Source organism: Mytilus trossulus, chromosome 10 (assembly GCF_036588685.1).
Source record: "Mytilus trossulus isolate FHL-02 chromosome 10, PNRI_Mtr1.1.1.hap1, whole genome shotgun sequence".
Classification (NCBI taxonomy): Eukaryota; Metazoa; Mollusca; class Bivalvia; order Mytilida; family Mytilidae; genus Mytilus; species Mytilus trossulus.
The window spans coordinates 695477-713160 of NC_086382.1; the positions used below are offsets into that span (position 1 = coordinate 695477).

Sequence of the window (17684 nt, forward strand, 5' to 3'; positions counted from 1 at the left end):
GGGCAAAAATAACAGGAATATAATGCCTACCCATGTTAAAACTACAATAAAGTATAGCTTCCATAAATTATTTCGATTCTGATCATGACAATTAGGGTAATTTCTATGTCCGATGTATAACAGGGTAGCGCGTCTATATATGCTCTTCCATGAACCTCCCGTTTTAGTTTATAATCAAGGAAATGACTGGCAATGTGATTTTTCAGAAGGAGAAGTTTTCAACAAACAGCATGAACGGTTGTCGTATTTAGGTCAAATATGTCAATTTCGATAAGTTAAAATACAGTTAAAAGATAGAAATGTAGTGATCTTTAACATCGCAATTCTATTTCTTCGTCTGGTCTGTAAGCAATGCAAGCTGATGCAGCCTACGTTTTTAATGCGTAATCAAGACATTTGAGTCAGATTTTTTTCTCGGGCGAAAAATTATATTTATTTATTTCATCTATGGTACCGATTAAATGTTTGACACTATAATGTATGAGCAAACTTTGGATTCAGAATATTTGTTCATTCTCATCATCTGTATGACCCGATTTTTTAATATCAAATTGTGGTAAAATCAACCCCTTTTTTAAAAAGTCAAATGGTCGTTCCCTAACTGCTAGAAAAGTTGTTAGAAAATTTTAATTATGTTCTACGTAATGAACATTTAAATGACATATAGTTTACAAGTGTGAACAAAAGTTATGTACAGGTAGCTCAACAAGGTGTATAGATGTAAACAAATTTAATGTGAAACTAGTGAGCATTACATTAAACCAATTGTAAACATGTTTACTGTATACAGCGTTTGGTGTGAACACGGCCTTAGTTTGGTTCGAATGTCTGAAACATTCTTTGAATTGCATGACTTATCTTCAATGGATTTTGAAGGATCCCTTCATATCAAATCTTTACTCCGTGGACAAAGGCTAGACGATTTACCTAAACTAAGACAGGTAGTTACACAGCTACTTTTGCACAGGTAGTATTTCTATACTAAAAATTTGTATTACTGGAAATCTACTTTTAATATTCAGTACTATTTTTCTCTTAAATTACTGTAATATTTAGGTATCTGTATTTTCCAGTACTTTATTTGTACTTGAAATTTATGTACTACAGATTTTTTGTTACTACCGTTACAGTTTCAGCATTTTGGTTTTTTTTTCTATTTCAAATCTCTTGAAGTTATGATTTTCAAACATTGAACACAGTTTTATTTCTGTACCAAAATATTTAGTAATAATCAAGTAATGTAAAATACAAAAACATAAATATTACAAATGTTTTAAAGTAAAGAAATAGTACTAAATATTAAAAGTAAATTTCCAGTACTGGTTTCTTTAAGTTTATAAATAGTACCTATGCAAAAGTAGCTGTGTATGAGCAAATTCTTAAAAATGAAACCAGAACAGTTTGAAAAAATATTTGATGACTGGGTAAAAAGATGTAAAAATTGTGTTGCTTTGAAAGGAGACTACTTTGACAAAAGTTAAAATGTTGACGTCGTCTAACGTCGGAATGACGGAACTTCGGAAATATTTGTTTTGGTGCTCCGGATGAGATTTTGAAATTAATTATTCTAGTAGGTACTAAAAGAGGGACAAAAGATACCAATGGGACAGTCAAACTCATAATTCTAAAACAAACTGACAACGCCATGGCTAAAAATGAAAAAAAAACAAACAGAAAAACAATAGTACACATGAAACAACATAGAAAACTAAAGAATAAACAACATGAACCTCACCAAAAACTAGGGGTGATCTCAGGTGCTCCGGAAGGGTAGGCAGATTCTGCTTCACATGTGGCACCCGTCGTGTTGCTTATGTGATTACAAATCCGGTATATAGTCTTATTCGGTAGATCACTTTCATGAAAGGGAAGGGAATTGTAGTTACGACGTAAAATACATTTTCATAAGCTGAACCAATAAATCATGGATTTTTTTGCATACTTGTTTCATTTATTTCGGACGAGTACATACTATTTCATTGAGATTGTCCTCAAACTTTACGTACAACCCCCTTACGTGCATCATTGGAGAGTTTGGAAGTGTTTAAAGTTAATGAAATATATTAAATGCATGCCAATTTGATCAAGTTCATTACTCTGCATGCGCATACAAATGTTATTGGATTTAGAGCATGGGTTTATTCAAAAATAAGAATAATAAATGAGGTTATATTATGTTCTTTGATTTCATGTCAAAGGCAATATTAGTTTGTCCTTGCAAATTCAAATAACAGAAGGAACAATTTATGTTGGTATTACAGTTTCACATTGGAAACTCTTTAAAGATCTTTTAAGATTTTTCTGTCATAAAGTTTCCATTTTTGGAATTGTTCTTATGAATTCATATTATGGTAAAGATATAGAACTCGATTGCTGAAAATAACAGCATTTTTGTTTCTGTTTCATTATTCTTTGAATTGATGAAAGAAGAAAAGTAAAACAAAAATATCTTTAAATAGTTTCATGACTCCAAATAAAAGTTCTGAACTTTTGTGTGTTCCTTTTCACTGAATTAATATATATACTAGCCGAACAATTTTGTACAGTAGAAGTGTGTTTTGTATCAGTGACGTGAAAACAATACTTGGTATCACTTTTACGTTAACCTCATAAAATCTCCTGTTATTCATAAAGAGATATCCACAAATTTGAAAAAAAAATCAATACTATTCACCTCTTTCCAAAAAACCATCTTGATCCCAACATTCAAATAAGCGATATGTTATCACTCTTTGAATCCCTATAACATATTTAGTAGACATTGTCGATGCAAAGATGAGATCAAACAAACGTAAAACAAGACAATGTAATCTACGTATTATTCGTAAATTATAAAGTAAAGGATTTCATTACCACAAAATACTCAAAAACCTTTACTTATTTTTTCTGTAAATATCAAGATTTGGCTTTGAAGTTTGTTTGTTCATGCAGAAAACTTTTTTTAAACAGAAAAGTACATCCTTAATTTAACGGTGATATTGTTAACCGAACCTGGAAACTTAGAAATGATCCGTTTTAACTTATCGATCCTTGATATATACTTCTAAGTTTACACTATTGTTAGATCTTTTTAAAATAAAATTGTTTAATTTGGTATTATTATCGATTTTGTTTTCGTCTAAATGAAGAGTTTATTCATTTGTTGTGTCATTACGCTACTGTCCGGGGTTAAGGGGCGGGTAATGGTAAACAAAAAAATTGTGTAATTCTACTACATTCTTTATGTGACTTTCCAAAGTCAGGAGCCTGTAACTCGATGCTTGTCTTTTGTTGCTGCGTGTCATATTTGTTTTTCGTCCATCATTTTGTAAATAAATTGGGCCGATAGATTCTCTTTTGAAATATTGTACATTTTTCATTTCGGGGACCTTTATAGCTGACTATGCGGTATGGGATTTGCTCAGTATTGAAGATCGTACGGTGACCTGTAGTTGATGTCAATGTCATTTGGTCTCTTATGGAGATTTCTGTCATTAGCAAACATACCACATATTCCTATTTTTATGCCTCAAGTAACATGACATCTCAATTACTTAAATCAAGGTAATGTTTTTAATTGCTTATTTCCAATCTGGTACATTAATCATGATAAAATGCATTATAGAAAGCCAATTATTAATCATGAATTGTCATGTGATCAACTTTATGAAACTCCTTTTAAGACACGGTTCAGAAAAAACGAAATAAGTTGTAAAATTAACCTTTTGTTAATGTAAGTTTCAGTTCTTCAAGTTCTTTAAACTCTGCTTTATATGTTTGCAATAAAGTTTTGAAACATTCCAATTTCCGTTCTGTTTCTGCTTTGAAGGATTCATCCTCTCGATCCAATCTTTCCAAGCGACACTTTATGTAGCTAACACAAGCTTTTCTTGGAAAATATTTTAAATCTTGTTTGTCACATTTGTTGTTCTCGTCTATCTTTGGGAGTAATGCATAAAAACATTTTTCGGCCTGAATAATATCACCAATGGCAAAATAAAGGTTTCCTATGGAGTATTCAACACTGGGGAAATTACTTTGGTTTGTTGCTATCATATGTGTAATACTCTGACCCCATTGTGTGGCCTCTGCCCGTATTTCTTCAGTCTGTTCAAGTTTGAATAAATCTATATAGCAATCGATAATCATCTTCGCTGACAAATATTTGGCGTGGTCATTTTTTGCGCCTAAAACCTTTAATACTCCAAATTCTAAATAGTCAGTTTTTTCATTGAATCTCTTTTTGCAAGTACTTATGATATCCTTTAAAGTAGCCGCTTTAACGAGATTTTCCTTTCTACCAAAAAAACTCAAAATGGACTGCATTTCGCTTCTTTCAGTCAAGCAGGTAAACAAGCGGTTTAACTGCATACTCTCAATTTTTTCATATTGCTTTGTTGATCCTGTATTAGGCAAATGATTGTCGCTCAAGTTTGTCATATACGAAAGTTTGCGGGCAATCGTCAAGTAAGAAAAGAATGTTTTACCTAACGACCAATTAATATCATCTGCCTGGTAAAATAATCTTCTGCCGAAAGTGTGACAAATAGAAACAAGTAAACTTAGCATAAATTCACCTCCTAGTCTCTCTTCCTTAATAGCGTATCCTTTCATACATAGTTCATTGTACTCCTTTTCTACAAAATAAGATGCTTCCTCTAATTCATCAATTTCTAAAACGCTTGAAAGGATTTTACCATCATTTGCATTTCTATATTTATTAAAGACGTAGTCCTTACTAATTGTCTGAAGTGCTAATCTGTTCGCGCGTATAAACTCATCTGTGGCCTGGAAAAGTTCTATTGACTTTTCATCAACCAAAGTTGTCAGTTCATACGGATCAGATGTCAGCTTAGTAAAACCAAGTATATCATTATGGAATTCTTCATCATTCACTCTAAGAAGTTTAAGTAAATTGCGTTTAGCCCCATCAAAATATGAACTTGCCTCATAATACATTTCATTAAAGCTCAAAGTATATCCAATTAAGTCATTAATATATACAACGTGAACTTCTCTTTCTAATTGATTATACAACAAGTCTTTCGTCAGAGATGAATTTGATTTATCTTTCTCATTTATTATATTCTTTTTCAAATGTTTTATAACAGAGCATGCATGTGGTAAAATTAGATTGTGACGACGAAGATCAACTGGGTTTTGGTTGTCCTTATCCATCAACAGAAAGAAAGCTCTCAATAGTTTTCTCAAAATATTTTCCTTCGACGTATGAATAATACTCTGCTTGTTTGTAATGTATATCTGTAAAGCTACTCTAACAACATCATGGGTGTTGATCTGCCGCTCCTCTGCAATTTCTCCCGAGGTATATCTTTTTTCTTTATTTATTGTTCCAAAAGAAGAATTCGTTATTTCAAATAACAGATCATTTATGGAAACTGAGGAGATCTTAGAATCGAATTTTGTAAACAGTACAACTGGTATTGATTCTACTTCAAGAAACTGGAGTGAAAGTAACATTTCAAATATATGCTCTTTGTGATCTTGTCTGTATTTCTCATGCATATTATCAATTAAGCTGACTAATGAATGAAAAAGTGTTTTATCAGTTGTTTGCTCTTTCACAACCATGCTTTCTTCGAATTCAAGTAAATCAGAAGGACAACCTAATTGTTTTACAAGATCTTTTACGGGTAATTTAGTTTGTTCCATGTACTTTCGCGCAATGTGTAGTCCTTTTGGGTTGTAGCTGAACTTCCTAGCAAGTTCTTTATAATGTTTCCTAATATTTTCCCGGCATTCCTCTCCATAAGTAAGAAACTCTACTGCCTCATCTTCTGAAAACCCTTTAATTTCTAAAACTTCACATTCTTTATCTATATCTAATGATAAGGATGTCGTGACAATGATTTTTACATTTTCTGCCGTTTTACATGTTTTAATAAATTTGCTTACTGTATGTTTGGCTATTTTATTTAGATCATCTAAAAGCAATACGTGATGATGACCAGCTCTTTTCCTTAGTTCTCTTGATATAATATCGATAACTGTATCTATTTGAGATTGTTCTTCTTTACGAACTTCGACGTTTTCAAAATATCTGCACAGTTCACGAAGTGATCTTTCAAACATAGACTCGTCGGTGCATTTTAGCTTATGCACAATACCTGTAGGGTCTAGTTTTTTTGCATTGTAACAGCATCGAAGTGCCAACTCAGATTTACCAGTTCCAATCAGACCTTGAAAATTAAATAACATTGAGTATTACATCCCAGAAGAATTTTAATTTGAAACTTTTATATTGCAGATGTATTTTCATAAACAAGCTTCTACAGTTTTGATATAAAGAGTATTAAAAATTTATGACAAACCAAAAATGATTATAAAAATCATAGTTTCCTGTCGAGAGGTGAACACTATGTATCTTAAATATTGATTTAAACTGATCAACTCAATACTATAAATTATATCAATCGCTAATGACCCCTATTGTGGAGATATAGAGGGATAGTTAAATACTTATCGGGTGAGGCTGAAGGTCGAATCGCCTATAGATCTGACTCATCCTCTATAGGCCGTAGGAGGGCAGTATCGAACAGTATAACAAATCTATCGCCTGCAGAACTTTTCCTGTTGCATTTTGTAGAAAAGTAAAAAATACAATACAATAACTATCTATATATGACGTCACCATTACCAGCAGACTTGATGTTACGAACCCCATATGGAATATATTAACCCTTTAAGGACCACGTGACAGCGCTAAACCAATTGCAACGTCGTAGTTTAACACCGACATTATGGTTTCATGCTCATTTTGATACCTATTGTTACCTTTGATAACTATTGAGTACAGTGGGTCGTAAGTTTAATCCGCGGTAGAATCAACCCAAACACTTGAAATTTTCTTTTTACTACTTTTTCAAAGATTGATCAGATTGGAGTCCAGAATGTGTGTCGTGGTAGATTGGCATGTCCTTTAATTTAATTTTTTTTTTGAATAATATACTTTTATTGATGTAGTGAACACTAGTAGCTATAGAACAATATACGTATTGCATTTAAGGCCATGTAAATACATAAAACAAAAGATAAAACAAAAACTGAAATGGACAAAAACCAAATGCAATGCGCTTTTTGACTACCAAAGAAGTTATAATTATCTGAAGTAGGTAAATTTAAACTTCGTCAACAAATATACTATCTTCATCTTTAAGAGGTTCTCAACATGCAATAACATACAATTTTTTAAAAACAAATAAATACTGTTAAGATTCCAGCAAACCATTTAGAGAATTAAATAACAATAAATTCCTTACAACTAACCTTTAAGAATAACACATTTTTTCGATTTCATACTATCCTCTAATTTCTTCAGGTTCGTTTCTGTGATGATCGGGTTTTCGGTTAAATGCCAAACTTCAATGTTACTACACCCTGAAAGAATTTAATTTTCAAAATTATGTTTTTGTATTGTCAGGTTTGAAACCTGAATCAAGCGAATCTTTAATAAAATTATTAATTTTTGTAAATATGTACATCCAGTTTTCAAAAGATATATCAGTGGTATCGACATGAAAACATCCGTAATACCAAATAATTAATGAATACGAAACGTATACTTTCAATTCTAATAGAAAATCTTCATCTAAACTAGAGGCCCTAAAGAGCCTGCGTCGCTCACCTTGGATTATATGAATATTTAACAAAAGAAGCAGATAGATTCATGACAAAATTGTGTTTTGGTGATGGTGATGTGTTTGTACATCTTACTTTACTGAACATTCTTGCTGCTTACAATTATCTATATCTAAAATGAACTTGGCCCAGTAGTTTCAGGGAAAAATGTTAGTAAAAATTTACAAATTTTATGAAAATTGTTAAAAATTGACTATAAAGGACATTAACTCCTCAATTGACCATTTCAGTCATGTTGACTTATTTGTAAATCTGACTTTTCTGAACAATATTGCTGTTTACAGGTTATCTCTATCTACTTAGTATTCAAGATAATAATCAAAAAGAGCAAAATTTCCTTAAAATTACCAATTTAGTGGCAGCAACCCAACAACGGGTTGTCCGATTCATAGAAATTGACCTGATGAACAAGTTTACCCCTCTGTTAGATTTGCTCTAAATGCTTTGGTTTTTGAGTTATAAGCCAAAAACTGCATTTTACCCCTTTGTTCTATTTTTAGCCGTGGCGGCCATCTTGGTTGGTTGACCGGTTCACCGGACACTTTATTTGGACTAGATATCCCACTGATGATTGTGGCCAAGTGTGAATGAATTAGGCCCAGTAGTTGCAGAGGAGAAGATTTTTGTAAAAGACTACTAAAATTTACGAAAATTGTTAAAATTGACTATAAAGGGCAATAACTTCTAAAGGGGTCAACTGACCATTTCGGTCATGTTGACTTAGATGTAAATCTTACTTTGCTGAACATTAATGCTGTTTACAGTTTATCTCTATCTATAATAATATTCAAGATAATAAACAAAAACAGTAAAATTTCCATAAAATTACCAATTCAGGGGCAGCAACCTAACAACTGGTTGTCTGATTAATCTGAAAATTTCAGGGCAGATAGATGTTGGCCTGATGAACAATTTTACCCTGTCAAATGTGCTCTAAATGCTTTGTTTTTGAGTTATTAGCCCAAAACTGCATTAAACCCCTATGTTCTATTTTTAGCCATGGCGGCCATCTTGGTTGGTTGGCGGAGTCACCGGACACAATTTTTTAAATTAGATACCCCAATGATGTTTGTGGCCAAGTTTGGTTAAATTTGGCCCAGTAGTTTCAGAGGAGAAGATTTTTGTAAAAGCTAACGGCGGACGACGACGACGACGACGGACGCCGAACGACGGACGCCAAGTGATGAGAAAAACTCACTTGCCCCTATGGGCCAGGTGAGCTAAAAAAGGAAAGAAATTTTTCGACGGGTTTTTACTTGCATGAGTTGCAAAGCTGAATAATTAACGAATACGAAACGTTGAATACTTTAAATTCTAATATAAAATCTTCATCTAGAAAAAATAGAATGAAAGTTTTCGACGGATTTGTACTTACACGAGTAGCCAGGACGATGTCACTTGTTGACCAGAAGTTGTGTGCCCTTATGTAGCAATGCCGTGCGCCTTTTATTTATGATTGGTTTTGTGTTGCTCAATCATCTATTTTCTAAGTGATGTTTTGTTGACTTGTTTGTGTTTTCTGGTTTTGTTTTGTTTGTTCGACTCATGAGTTTTGTGATTTGATTTTTTCTTGTAAAGCATATAAATCCTACCACATCTTCTTTTTTTATATAACAGAAACAACATGATAAGTATCTGTATCTGCATGAACTGTGGAATTTACATAGCTATAAGAAGATGTGGTATGAGTGCCAATGAGACAACTCTCTATCCAAGTCACAATTTGTAAAGGTAAACCATTATAGGTCAAAGAAAGGTCTTCAACAAGGAGCCTTGGCTCACACCGAACAGCAAGCTATAAAGGGCAACATAAATAACTAGAGTAAAACAATTCAAATGGGAAAACCAGCGGTCTAATCTATATGAAAAACGAGACACGAGAAAAAGCAAACAAGGCTATATATATGCGTTGGACATGATTCGAACATATTACATAAATACGACTGCACTTTATAAACCATAAAGTAATAGAAAGGCATGACAATAACGACTGTGATCGATATGTGTACATTATATTTTGAAATTGATTATAAAGTTGTCGTTAAGGGGTCCGTGGTGTGCTAAACGCAAGGCACTTTCAACCCCTTCATAATATTACAGGACCTGGTACTAAACATAAAAACATGTCGTTCGAAAGATATATGTATATGGTTTTTGATCTGTTCGATTTGTCCATGTTATTAACTGGTTGTGGTTATAATACATATGAAGTAAGATATGTTATAATTGCAAATGATATCCAACAGAGTCTAAATGAGGCAGATTAAAGGATCAGTATGTCGCCGTTCGGTTTTTGAAGTAAGAAAAGCCAATAATCAGCTATGGAATTCCCAAACGTAACAAAATGTTAAAATATATCAAAAGAAAAAGAAAACCAACAACGGCCTGATTTATGACAAAACAATTAATGGCACACAACAATGAAAGATGGTAATGTACGACAATCACTGTATTACAGTTCCTGGTGTAAGACAGGAATAAAGTGTGGGGCGGGCCGGGGTTAATTGTTTTTTTAACTTTGAACTGGAACAGCGGTACAACATAGTACAAACTGTAAAAATCAAATGTCCTGACTCATTAAATAGGCACATCACTGTCTTGAGAGTATTGGCTATTTCTCTAGTTTTTAACAAAATTTGATTAATCTCACTTAGAATGATGTTCTTCTTTTAAACATGTTTGCACGGTCTAATAGTTACCTTTGGTTGGTACTGTAGACTGGTTTAAGTCTTTGACATGTAAAATGTCACATTCTTTCACCATATCGTCATTACCTAGCCTCTTGATAGCCTTTAAAACATAATACATTAACAGATATGTATCGTAAATAATTATTTAACACTTAACATTTGATTGGAAGAATTGGCTGAAAGTTTTTTGATATACTCTCACTGTTCTGGCAATTCTAGCTATATAATTTTAGAAAGTTATTGATTAGTTATAAAGTAAAGGTCTTGTTTATGTATCAAGTATAAAGATAGGTCATTGATTTTCAGATCACGAGATATTTCTTTCTGAAAACAAAATGTTTAAAACTAAACAAAATATTAAAAAAAATAAAAAAAATAATGACATTCGTTTTAAATGCGAGTCAATGCTAGGATAAGTTCACAGTGGTGGTATAGAAATATTTGATGTTAACTTCAATGTGCAACCTGGGGAAAGTGATACCTTAACAAATTATCTACATGACTTTTTCAAATAAAACACCAAATTAGATGCATATCTTTACAGACTTCTGTGAAATTTGGGAGTTTTTGGCTTCTAAGGTCTATTTATACTAGAATAGTTGTATCGGTGCTCTTTCACTTTGTACAGTTTTGGCTTTCTTTACTATTTTGATGTGGTCGTCCTTTGTGGGTCTCATGAAGTCGAAGCGCGAGTATTGTGTTTTAGAAATGTAGGCCTGGTACTTATTACAGTATGCATGTCGAAATGTCCTATTGTAATGTTTATTTGTGTATTTCTCTGTCCGTACTGTTCTTGCATTTATTTATACTGTAGTGTTATCATGTCATGTTATCATTTAAGTGTTATATTTAACAATGCCTTGAAAGCGGGAGGTTTTGGTTGGCCACAAAATCAGATTCAATCCACCATTGTTTTTAAATGTCCTGTACCAAGTCAACAAAATGGCACTTGTTATCTTATAGTTCGTTTCTGTGTGTGTCTCATTATTGTCGTTTTGGTTATCTGTTGCACTTCAGTGTTTCTGTTGTTTCGTTGTTTTCCTCTTATATTTGACATGTTTACCTCAGCTTTAGTTTGTAACCCGCATTTTCTTTCTGTATAGATGTATGATTTTAGAAAAGCGGTATACTACTGTTGCCTTAATGTATGAGCTTCAATTTCATGAGTGCAAGGTTTCGATTTTGTGAGCTCCCGATTGACAGTTGGCGAATGCATACCAAGAAATCCTTACTATGTCATCACTCCGATCTAAATTATTCCGAAAGTCATGGTTGTCCGTTCAATTTGTCTTTGTTCACTTAATTGGTCTCATCTCATTTGCACATCGGTACACTATTGTTGTCTTTATATCACCATGTTTAAAACTCGTAAAAGTAAAATCACAAAAATACTGAACTCAGAGGAAAATCCATTCCTGACTTGGTACAGGCATTTTCAAATGTAGAAAATTGTAGATTAAACCTGGTTTTATAGCGCTTAACCTCTCACTTTGTTGACAGTCTCATCTAATTCCGTTATATTTACAATGATGCGTGAACTAAACAGACATAATAAATAATATAGTCAAATATGGGTACAGCAGTCATCATCGAGTAGCAATTTAAACTAGAGGCTCTCAAGAGTCTGTGTCGCTCACCTTGGTTTATGTGCATATTAAACAATGGCCACAGATAAATTCATAACAAAATTGTGTTTTGATGATGGTGATTGTAGATCTTACTTAACTGAACATTCTTGCTGCTACAATTATCTCTTTCCATAATAAACTTGGCCCAGTAATTACAGTGAAAAATATTTTCTAAAAATCTACTACGATTTACGAAAAATGGTTAAAAAATTACTATAAAGGGCAATAACTCCTAAAGGGGTCAACTGACCATTTCGGTGTTGTTGACTTATTTGTAAATCTTATTTTGCTGAACATTATTGCTGTTTACAGTTTATCTCTATCTATAATATTATTCAAGATAATAACCAAAAACAGCAATATTTCCTTAAAATTACCAATTTAGGGGTAGCAATCTGAAAAGTTCAAGGCATAAATATGGACATGATTAACAATTAAACCTCATGTCAAATTTTTTCTAAATGCTTTAATATTTTAGTTATAAGCCAAAAACTGCATTTGACCCCTATTATCTATTTTAAGTCATGGCGGCCATCTTGGTTGGTTGAACGGGTCATCGGACAAATTTTTAAACTATATACCTTAATGATGATAGTGGCCAAGTTTGGTTTTATTTTGCCAAGCAGTTTAAGAGGAGATGATTTTTGTAAAAGACTACTAAGATTCACGAAAAATGGTTAAAAACTGACTATAAAGGGCAATAACTCCTAAAGGGGTCAACTGACCTATTCAGTCATGTTGACTTATTTGTAAATCTAACTTTGCTGAAAAATTATTGCTGTTCACTGTTTATCTCTATCTATAATATTATTCAAGATAATTACCAAACACAGCAAAATTTCCTTAAAATTACCAATTTAGGGGCAGCAACCCAACAACGGGTTTTTCGATTCATCTGAAATGTTATAAGCAGATAGATCGTGACCTAATAAACAATTTAACTCCATGTCATATTTGCTCTTAATGCTTTGGTTTTTGAGTTATAAGCCAAAAACTGCATTTTACCCCTGTGTTCTATTTTTAGCCATGGCAGCCATCTTGGTTGGTTGACCGGGTCACCGGACACAATTTTGAAACTATATACCCAAATGATGATTGTGACCAAGTTTGCTAAAATTTGTTTCAGAGAAGAAGATTTTTGTAAAAGATTACTAAGATTTACGAAAAATGGTTAAAAAATTACCATAAAAGGCAATTACTCCTAAAGCGGTCAAATGACCATTTCGGTGTTGTTGACTTATTTGTAAATCTTATTTTGCTGAACATTATTGCTGTTTACAGTTTATATCTATCTATAATATTATTCAAGATAATAACCAAAAACAGCAAAATTTCCTTAAAATTACCAATTTAGGAGTAGCAACCCAACAACGGATTGTTCGATTCATCTGAAAATTTCAGGGCAGATATATCTTGACCTGATTAACAATTTTATCCAGTCAGATTTGCTCTAAATGCTTTGGTTTTTGAGTTATAAGCCAAAAATTGCATTTGACCCCTATGTTCTATTTTTAGCAATGGCGACCATGTTTGTTGATAGATCAAAACTTCGGATACAATTTATAAACTTGATACCCTAAGGAACATTCAGTTAAAGTTTGGAAGTATTTGGTCTAGTAGTTTCAGAGGAGAAGATTCTTGACAGACGACAGACGACGGACGACGACGGACGCCAAGTGATGACATAAGCTCACTTGGCCCTTTTGGCCAGGTGAGCTTAAAAGAACAATTAAGCAGAACACAGAAAGATCTAGTTACAATCACATTCATTGATTGGCGTGTCTGACGTCAGAAAACTATATACGTCACATATTTTTGTCGTTCAATGTTTATACAAACAATTCTAAATTTCACATGGGCAATGTTGGCATACAGGGTTAACCCTCTTTTAATGTGTGAACAAGCAATCAAAACATTTAAGGAATGACTGTAATATTTTTTTTGTCTAAAAATGTGGTGCACACTGAATGATCCGCGTTGCGTGTTATTTTAAACTGTGCACCACATGTTTTATGTAATTTCGAATAGACACTACATTTCTTTCTTATATTTAAAGATAAAGTTAATTTTAAACCGAAGAAAACCATGAAAAAATGTTGATGATGTCACGGTCACGTGACAAAATTATGTCTATGAGCTCATTTACAAAACAACGTCAGGCAATCAGAAGACGTGTTACATCTAAAATTAAATTTTTAGGGAATCAAAGGAACTCTTAATGTAGTAATGCATACATGCATATTATGCACCTTATAAATCAAGATTCAACCACAATTTTCTGTAGATTTTCTCTAACATTCATCATGCAATAAGCTTGGCTTTATTTTCAGGAGAACATGAAGCTAAAAGTTTATATATTGGTATTCACAACTTCTAAGTAGTGTCAGTTAAGATGAAATAATACTTAACTGTCCTTTATTATTCAAAAATATTTTTATTCAAAATGAAATTTGCTTCAAGGATGTTTGCTCCTCTTCTTTTTGAAATTTGCCAAATTTTCGGAATCCTCTGGTTTTATCCATGTATTAACATTAAAAAAAATTACCCAATAACCCCTTCTTTTCTATTCATCTTTCAATTACATATTGTTTAAAAGGCCATACTACAAAATCTTATGAAATCCTTGTTATTTTTTCAATAAAAAGGTGACAATGTTAAGTGAAAGAAAAATCTAGAGAAAATTATTTGCCGCCAAATTTTCATCGGCTTATATCTCGAAAACAAGCACATTTTTTTCTGCTATTTCAGTTTTTTATTTATATAATTTCAATTTATAACAGTCTTTTAAAAAGCTTGTTATTTTTAAACAGCGTAGCGAACATCTTTAATGAAAATTCAGTTGTGAATTTATACAACCAAACATCATACAGCTGTGCTTATCAAAAGAAGAAGTGGAGTGATTGTCAAATGAAACTGAAATTAACAACTATGTGCACCGTGAAGCCGTCGGCAATGAGCAAAGCCCAAACCTATAGTCAGCTTTAAAAGGCCTCTAAATGACAAATTTAAACAACTGAAACAAGAAAACGATTGGTCCAACAAGTGTACAAAATACTGACGAAAACAAATATATAACACAGCAATAAACAGCAACAGCCCCTTACCTAAAGGCTCCTGACTTTGGACAGACACATACATACATAATGTGGCGGAGATAAACATGTTAGCGGATCCCAAAACTCCCCTAAGCTGGAAAGATCAGTTCCAAGAGGCTTTACTCATCAGATGGATATGCATAGAAATACATCTAACAAAACACAAAGTGGACGTGGCCGTGTACTTGTATATCGTAACAACAAAAAAACATTGAACACAGATCTGAGAGTACTCGCAGTTACTGACAGCTGGTTGAAGTCAATAGCAATTAATAAAAAAAACATGCATCTAAGACTTAATTATACATTTCAACCGTGTTTCATTAAACATACCCAACAAATATCACTCCCCGCTTTAGAAAACTTGTCGTTTTCCACTTTCCTGTCGTCAATGTGTGCTAATTCATTTCTGTAGTGTTTGAGTCTGGCCAAATCTGAAACAGGTGAAGTCTCATCATCCAACGGCAGTTGATCATATCCCCGTTTTGGAGAAGATACGTCAGTAAGGTGTCTGAGACACGTTGTTATTATATTGATATCAAAGGTCTTAGAGTCTGGATCACCTGTAAAAAAAATGTTGAAGAGGTCATGAAATAATAACAAAATAATACAAGAATTGAATAGACCTGATATTGGCGTCCGTAATAAAATCGTACAATTCAGATATTGGGATTGGTGCTATTCATTTCAATGCAAAGAAAAAGTATGATCCATCAATTGTTTTCAATTTTAATTAATGTATGAATTTTTCTGCAGATAAACTAATGATATTATATTAAATATCTAAATAGAGAGAGAGAGAGAGAGAGAGAGAGAGAGAGAGAGAGAGAGAGAGAGAGAGAGAGAGAGAGAGAGAGAGAGAGAGAGAGAGAGAGAGAGAGAGAGAGAGAGCGAAAACGAGAGATTTTCAAGTTTCTACCTTCTTGGGGAAATAGCAGATTCCACTGTTTTTGGTAAATTATCCGCTTTGGTTTCAGATCAGTCAGCTTCTTTTTCTCTTTCTTGATCGATTTACCTAAACATACTGGAGCAAATTCTTTATCAAAGAAAACACGTGCTGCACGTTGTAATATCCCGATGAGTTGGTCCAGTTTGATGTAGTTTTCCTCCTCTTTTGTAAACAAATGCGTCTTTCTGTTTATGTTTAAATTTGACCAAAGGTTGATCAAATATCAGAAGACTTGTCTTTGATACTGTTTTCAAGTACTTGCTGTAAATAAACATTATTCATTTTGTTTATAAATCTAACTGTTCACCAAAAGACTATTTCATAAAACGAAGTTACCTTTATATTTCCAGATAATAGATGATCGGAGTAATACAACAAACCAGAATGCCAATGCTATTACATTTTATTATTTTAAGGGGCAATAGCCGACATATTAAGTTTTACAATTTGAATTAAAATGTGCATATATTTGACTTCTAACAATCTAAAACGTATAAAATTCTAAAATAAATAATTAAAGATGCATTAACTCAAAATCGTGCATCAATATTTCGTGTGTAATGTAGTCTGGACGTCATCTAGTTAACAATCGAAGTGACGTTTCGACGGATGCCGACGGTTAAATAACTTGTAAAAACATAAACAAATGTATATTTTATATAGAAAACAGTTGGAATTTTCTAGGTCTGTTTAATTTCATATTATAGGTTGAACGATATGTAAAGAATCTTTTTTAATTGTATAAGAACAAGTTTTTGTAGATCAAATCAGTCAATAAAATGGTTGACCCTTGTTTCAATTTCAATGTTGACAAGCTTTTTCTTTTAATGACTAGTCAAGCCTTGTTCATGCGTAACCCATCTCTAGATCATTAGTTCAATTATAGTTCACATGAATATGGATTTTGATTGTAATGTATGATGTGAAAGGCATCACACTTTTATAAAAATATGCCTTTACATGACAATTTTAGAGGCCCTTATGGCGGTGTTTTAAAAATCAAATAATCATAAATGATTTGCATATAAAATCACATTATCTTTAATTCTGTTTTTTTTCTTCAAGATAATCAAATAATCAAAACTACAATTCTAGATAATAAGATGAACAAGTAATCATGAAATATTTTGGTATGGTATCCACATAATCACTTTAAAACCAACCAAGATTCACCCCTACATTGTCGCCAATAAATAATTATACTAGAAATGTTTATGCTAAAGTATAACAAATAAAATATGGAATTTTCAAAATACAAATGGACGCTTCTAGAAAAAAGTAAAAACACAAAAAACTAATCCCCTTGTTTTAGAACCAACTTTCTTCTTCGACAATACAACTTAAAGTTTTCAAAAATGAATGCGTTTATTTTCAAAAGAGATATTTCAGATGCTTCTTAAACTTACCATTCATATTAGATTGTAATCAAAAGAAAAAAACTTGGTCATTTTTGTGTGTATCTATAAATAACACAGATATGTAAAAATCAATATGCAGTAGTGTATTTACACAAGGACACGCATATTTGTAATCTATTTCTGAACACGAGAGTGCACTGTTGGGTATAGATAGTTAGGTGTAAATCTTATCAGGGAACAAACATTTCTGAGACAAGCGATAACATCAATTTACATGGACAGAAATGTAACCATATTAAGTATATTAGTGCAGTCAGGTACAATGA

At 32.5% G+C, this 17684-nt stretch overlaps 1 protein-coding gene across 1 annotated transcript; it reads right to left on the reverse strand.

Annotated features, from left to right (window-relative positions):
• Window positions 1–3642: 3642 nt before the first annotated feature.
• Window positions 3643–17486, reverse strand: LOC134686695 (uncharacterized). Its single transcript, XM_063546377.1, has 6 exons — window positions 17407–17486; window positions 15971–16261; window positions 15385–15614; window positions 10338–10428; window positions 7267–7377; window positions 3643–6179 (listed from the first exon to the last, which is right to left on the reverse strand). Exons 4-6 carry the CDS (start codon window positions 10399–10401, stop codon window positions 3697–3699), a joined length of 2658 nt encoding a protein of 885 aa, XP_063402447.1. The 5' UTR covers window positions 10402–10428; window positions 15385–15614; window positions 15971–16261; window positions 17407–17486; the 3' UTR covers window positions 3643–3696.
• Window positions 17487–17684: the final 198 nt, after the last annotated feature.

Bases quoted from the DNA above. Each gene is read 5' to 3' on its own strand.
- LOC134686695 (XM_063546377.1), bottom strand. From the start codon at position 10,401: ATGGTGAAAGAATGTGACATTTTACATGTCAAAGACTTAAACCAGTCT. The intron at 7,378-10,337 runs GTAACTATTAGA...AAATTCTTTCAG, and splicing joins GTCTACAGTACCAACCAAAG to GGTGTAGTAACATTGAAGTT. The intron at 6,180-7,266 runs GTTAGTTGTAAG...TTAATTTTCAAG, and splicing joins AAAATGTGTTATTCTTAAAG to GTCTGATTGGAACTGGTAAA.